This window comes from Mandrillus leucophaeus, unplaced genomic scaffold, assembly GCF_000951045.1.
Source record: "Mandrillus leucophaeus isolate KB7577 unplaced genomic scaffold, Mleu.le_1.0 Scaffold550, whole genome shotgun sequence".
Lineage (NCBI taxonomy): Eukaryota > Metazoa > Chordata > Mammalia > Primates > Cercopithecidae > Mandrillus > Mandrillus leucophaeus.
In genome coordinates, this window is record NW_012105920.1 from 23639 (window position 1) to 30457 (window position 6819).

A 6819-nucleotide genomic window follows, 5' to 3' on the forward strand; every position below is an offset into this window, starting at 1 on the left:
CACATTTTCTTAATCCAGTCTGTCACTGATGGACATTTGGGTTGATTCAAGACATACCAATGGCAAACAGGCATATAAAAAGGTGCTCATATCACTGATCATCAGAGAAATGCAAATAAAAACTACAACGAGATATCATCTCACCCTAATTAAAATGGCTTTTATCCAAAAGACAGGCAATAACCAAATGCTGATAAGGATGTAGAGAAAAGGGAACCCTTATACACTGCTGGTGGGAACGTAAATTAGGACAACCACTATGGAGAAGTTTGGAGGTTCCTCAAAAAACTAAAAATAGAGCTACCATATGATCCAGCAATTCCGCTGCTAGGTATATACCCAAAAGAAAGGAACTCAGTATATTGAAGAGATAACTGCACTTCCATGTTTGTTGCAGCACTGTTCACAGTAGTCAAAATTTGGAAGTAACCCAAGTGTCCATCAACAGATGAATGGATAATGAAAATATTGTGCTTATACACAATGGAGTATTATTCAACCATTAAAAAGAATGAGATCCTGTCATTTGCAACAACATTGGTGGAACTGGAGGTCATTATGCAAGTGAAATAAGCCAGGTGCAGAAAGACAAACATGGCATGTTCTCACTTACTCGTGAGATCTAAAAATCAAAACAATTGAACTCATGGAGATAGAGGGCAGAAAGATGATTACCAGAGACTGGGAAGGTATGAGGGAAGTAAGGATGGTTAATGGATATGAAAAATAGAAAGAATGAATAAGACCTAGTATGTGATAGAGCAACAGGGTGGTTGTAGTCAATAATAATTTAATTGTACACTTAAAATAACTTAAAGAGTATAATTGGATTGTTTGTAACACAAAGGATAAATGCTCAAGGGGATAGACACCCCCTTCTCCATGATGTGATGATTACACATTGCATGCCTGTATCAAAACATCTCATGTACCCCCTAAATATATATATACATACTATGTACCCACAAATAAAAATAAAAAATTATTTTGTCAGCTATTCATGAAAATATGTTTTCCACTAACACTGTAAGGATGGTTTAACAGTTGATTCATCATACAGCTTAAATTAAAAAATTCATTCGGTCCCCTGGTCTGTTCAGTACATCTGAGGTGAAAAAAAGTTCAACCATTTTCTTAGAAAAAGAATCTAAATAAGATATAAAATTTTATTCGCGAAAAGTAAATCAGAGATTGATGAATCTACAAATGCTAGGATTGTAAAAAAAAAAAAAAAAAAAAAAAAAAGCCTATTAAAGAAGCAAGATGGCATTTAAAAATATACAAATTTCAATATCAATGAATCATTTCATTTCTACAATGTCCATTTTCATTGGTAATATAATCCCTCCAGAAAGATTTTCCACGATGTGAAAATGAAATGGTAACACTATATTTATATAAATGACAGATAAAGTCTTGAAGCAAAATGAGAGTAAGATATTTTTCTCAATAATGAATTAATTATCTTTCAGGTTGAAGAACATTTGCTGTTTTTACAGGCAGCTTACAAAGATACCGTTGCTGAAAAACAACTATTAGCAAATCGGAAAAAAATGGCCAGCAGGCGCTTTCAGTGCGCGTCAGTCTTACTAACCGTCCTGGAAGATGAGAAGGCAGGACTTTCTTTGGTCTTATATCTCCTCCATAATTTCTACTGGGCGCAACAACCCCCAAGGATGTTATTTTCACTGCAGGCTGTATCATATACCTTTTAAAGCTATCTTACTATCCAGTTTCTCATTGGGATCAGTAGACATCCTATTCACATAAAGAAATCCTGTTTGAGTCGTCTCAAAACAGAAGTAACAGACTACAAGTATCTGACATTATTTCCTGATCTGAAGACATCAGCACACTTTCGTCTGATGAGGCCCAAAGTAAACCTTTCAATGAAAATGTCATTAGTTTTCCTTTTCTAGCACTGGGACAACCCAAGCGGAACATATAAAACATGGTGGAACCACAAAGGAGAAGATGTCATTAGGAAAGAAAAAGAAAATTCTCTCTTTTTTTTTTTTTTTAAGTGAAAGTAGGTTTATTAAGAAAGTAAAGGAATAAAGAATGGTTACTCCATAGGCAGAGCAGCCGAAAAAGAAAATTTTCTTTTGTTCTGTCAGCCTTCTGAACCCTTTTAGCTCATCTTTTTACTTCTCCTCTGGCTCATCTGGCTTCTCTATGGTTGAATCTCTAGTAAGCCAACTAGAATCTCAGTTTAGTTACACCTCAGCTATCTTAAGGGATGGATGCTATAAAATTCTCAAGATAATTTTAATTTAGTTTAATTTTTTAAACAAATACATATCATAGAAGGTCAAGAGGAAGGATTTTATGAAAACAGACCAATCAAAGGGAGATGATAGCTCTCAGAAGCAGTTGGATGTCCCTGAGAGTCAAGTGTATAGATTGAGTTGCTATCCCAGATGGTGAGCACCAGAAAAGAGGGCTCTTGCTTAACATGCTTTATTTATCGACCAGTCAAGCACATGCATGATCAAAGAAGCCATATATAGCCAGAGAATATGGGTTCAGAGCCCAGCTGCACCCCTTAGAAGCTCAGTGATCTTGACCAAGTAGTTTAACTTCTCTAAACTCAACTTCAAATGCGGTATCAAATGAAGTTTTCAAAGTAAAATGCCTGGTAGATAAGTAAAGATTCAGTAAATATGGGTTGTTGTTGTTATTATTGTTGTTGTTGAATACTATTAATAGTATATTATAAGAAATTGATACTTTATAAACTGTCCTGCTTTGGCTGGGCATGGTGGCTCATGTCTGTAATCCCAGCTCTTTGGGAGGCCAGGGCTGGAGGATTGCTTGAGATCAAGAGTTTAAGACCAACCTGGGCAATGTAGCAAGACCCTGTCTCTAAAAATAAATAAATAAATAAATAACTGAGCCTGGTGGCACATGCCTGTCATCCTAAGCCACTCGAAAGGCTGAGGTGGGAGGAGGATCACATGAGCCCAAGAGATCAAGGCTGTCCAGCCTAGGCTACTAAGAGAAGACCTTGTCTCTAAAAGAAAAAAAAAAATTGTCCTGTTTTACTACACAAAGGATTTTAAATGGCTGTGTATCTATCTCAGCAAATATGACACTATTAGCAAACTCAAGAATAAGACTAATTTTTCCCTCAGAAAACAGTTTATTTTTCAATATTATCCATTGTTAACTTCGATACAGCCACAGCTTGAGAACAGCAGTAGTAATTGCAATGATAGATCCAACTTGGAGATTAATTTTAAAATACCTTATGATAATATATTTTATATAGAATAACTCATTTCTATTTTAACATTTAGACTCGATGGCAAGAAACAATCAATCAAATAGATAACAAATTAGAAGGAATTTTGGGTGACATACTTCTTTCAGCAGCATGCATTGTATACAGTGGAATTTTAACACCAGAATTTCGCCAGTTGATTGTGAATAAATGGGAGACTTTCTGCACTGAAAATGGCATTTCTTTGTCTTCCAACTTCTCTTTAATTAAAGTTATGGCACAAAAATATGAGGTAATAACATATTTCTATTATTCAGTTAAGTGGCTATTATTGTTGATTTGGGTTTTAGCTGTATGTGTAGGTTTGGGCTTGGATGTTGTCCCAGAATTATTTTGATAAATGAAAATATTTTGTTAATAGTTTGTTTCAGGTCTTAATTTTTTTTATTTATAGCCCTAATGCCTCAATAAGTTGTATCTCTCCTGTTTCTCATACTGAGCAAAAGTCACAAAATATCTCTTTTCCCACCGTAATCCTATTACCCTGTCTCAATGAATATAGGCAATTTCTCTCTCTGAAACCTCTTTCATTTAATACAATTGAACTTATTGAACCACAGGGAGTGTTCTTAGACACAGCCAAAAATGTAGAACTACATTTATTAACTTAGATACTTATTGTCTGTTTATGTAAATCCTATGCTGATGTTTAAAGGATAAAAGAGAAATGCACTTAGCTTTTGTTAATCCTCCAAGAGTAATTTTAGATTGGATCCCCACTGATAATTTCCCTTAAATTGACCATGCAACCTACAAAATCTTAGAAACAAATACTGTCTTCACATTTTCATAATGCTAATAACCAATTTAAACTCAAATATAACAGTTATTACATTAGGTGTAAATGGACTAAATGTTCCAGTAACAAGTCTAAGATTGTGGCCAGGTGCGGTGGCTCATGCCTGTTATGCCAGAACTTTGGGACGCCCAGATAGGAGGAACTCTTGAGTGTAGGAATTCAAGACCAGCCTGTCTCTACAAAAAAATAAAAAAATAGCCAACCTGGGCAATGTAGCAAGACCCTGTCTAAAAAAAAAAAAATTACTGAGCATGGTGCCACATGCCTATCATCCTAAGCCTAAGCCACTTGGAAGGCTGAGGTGGGAGGATCACATGAGCCCAAGAGATCAAGGCTGCAGTGAGCTATGACGGTGCCCTTGCATTCCAGCCTAGGCTACTGAGAGAAGACCCTGTCTCTAAAAGAAAAAACAATTGTCTTGCTTTGTTACACAAAGGATTTTATCTATCTTAGCAAATATGACACTATTAGCAAACCCAAGAATAAGATTAATTTTCCTCTCAGAAAACAGTTTATTTTTCAATATTATCCATTATTTACTTTTGTACAATCACAGCTTGAGAACAGCAGTAGTAATTGTAATGATAGATCACAATCATTGCAATGATTGCACGTGCACAATGGTGGCACATGCCTATAGTCCTAACTACTTAGGAGGCTGAGGTGGAAGGATCACTTGAGTCCAGGAGGTCAAGGCTGCAGTGAGGCATGATCATGCCATTGCACTCCAGCATGGGAGACAGGCCAAGTCTCTGTCTCTCTCTCTCTACATATATATATGTGTGTCTGTGTGTATATATTTTATATATATGTATACATATAGCATATGTGTATACTACATATGTAGAGAGACCTCAAGAAATCCTCATAAAGTTATGACTATACATATATACTATATATACACATATATACTTATATATATACACACATATATACTTATATGTATATATACACTTATATGTATATACATATATACATATGTACATACATAATGTATATACATATATACACATATATACATATGTACATGCATGTATGTGTTATGTGTGTACATACATATATATGTATCCCTATATGTATACATACATATATACATACATATATTCATACTTATACATATATGTATATGACTATATATGTATATATGTAGAGAGACCTCAAGCAATCCTCATATATAAAGTTATAAGACTGTATAACAGTATAAACCAAAGCACAAAATAGAAAACATACATTATTTATAAAATAAAACATACGTTATTTATAAAAGACACATCTAAAACATAAAGAAAAGCTGAGAGTCAGAAATGGGAGAGTGTTTACCATAGATTACAAAAACAAAAGGACAACATAGATGTTAAGGCATAAAAGGATTACTAGACTTAAGCTCACTTTACAATAGGAATTGGTTTAATTCTCCAAGCAAATGTGAACAATTCTAAATTGTTAACCTAATAGCATGATCTCAAATAATATAAAGCAAATATTAAAAGAACTATAGGGAAAAAATAGACAAATCTACAATCATAGTGAAGGATTTTAATACCCTTCTTTCTGTAACTCAGAACAAGCACACAAAATCGGTAAGAATAGAGAAGCTTTGAACAACATGATCAGCAAATGGACTGAATGGGAATAGAGCACCGTAGCCTATACCTGCAGCTGACACATTATATGCAAACACATACAGAACTGCCAAACTGACCATATAACAGGCCACAAATCAAGTTTGACCAAATGTCAGAGGACTGAACTCCTACAGAATATGGCATCTGATCAAAGTGCAGTTAAGCTAAAAGTCAATAATTAAAACATACTTTGAAAATCCCCATATTTTTGAAATTAGGAAATATACTCCTAAGATAACCGCAGAACAAGATTGAAGTCAGAAACTTTAAAATGATACACTGGTGAAAGATTTTCTTTTGAGATTGGGAAGATGACAAGGGGATGTTCACTATCTCCACTTGTGTTTACTGGAGACTCTGGGCAGTGAAGTAAGGCAAGGGGAAAAAAGATATTAGCATTGAATAAAAACATAAATTTTTGGAGGTGATATATTATGTATTTATAAAATCCAAGAGAACCTATAGATATATCATGAGAATTAATAAACATTTAGCAAACTTTCTGAAATTAACAAAGTCAAATTGCCTTTCTCTTCAGCAGCAGTAGTGTACAATGTTTTTAAATACCAATGACCTAAAATGGTATCTAAAACACATCTTTTGCACATCAGAATGAATCTCAAAAATGTGAAAAATTTATAGAAAGAAAACTATAAAATACTAAGATGCATTTTAAGAAACTTAAATAAATGAAGAGTTATACCAAGTTCATGAATTGGAAAACTCAATATTCTAAAGTTACTAGACTGACCTATAGATTCAGTGTAATCCCATATATATACACACATATATACATATATACACACACATATACTTACACATATATGTATAAGACTACACATATATATGTATATATGTAGAGAGACCTCAAGCAACACAACAACATGAATTAAAGCCAGACACAGAAAAAGATGGAAGATTTCACTTATCTACAGTTCAAAAATAAGCAAAACTAAACTATCGTGTTTAATAAAGAAAAGCATAAAAGTCTGGAGAATGATTCATTTTTGAAAATAGAAACTCTTCTTTGCTATTGGGCTCAGGGCATGTTTCTCTCACCACAATCATGTTTACTCCTGTCTTCTTTGCCTGTATTCAGATGCAATCTACAC

The 6819-nt window shown here is 34.0% G+C and overlaps 1 protein-coding gene across 1 annotated transcript in view; it reads left to right on the top strand.

The window, feature by feature from the left end:
• Positions 1-6819, top strand: part of LOC105552347 (dynein heavy chain 14, axonemal-like) — a gene marked incomplete at its 5' end in the record, with an annotated part of 77707 nt that overhangs the window by 20403 nt on the left and 50485 nt on the right. The window contains 2 exons of the mRNA XM_011997979.1: positions 1473-1613; positions 3300-3515. Coding sequence (XP_011853369.1) covers positions 1473-1613; positions 3300-3515 — 357 coding nt within the window. The remainder of the gene's footprint in view (positions 1-1472; positions 1614-3299; positions 3516-6819) is intronic.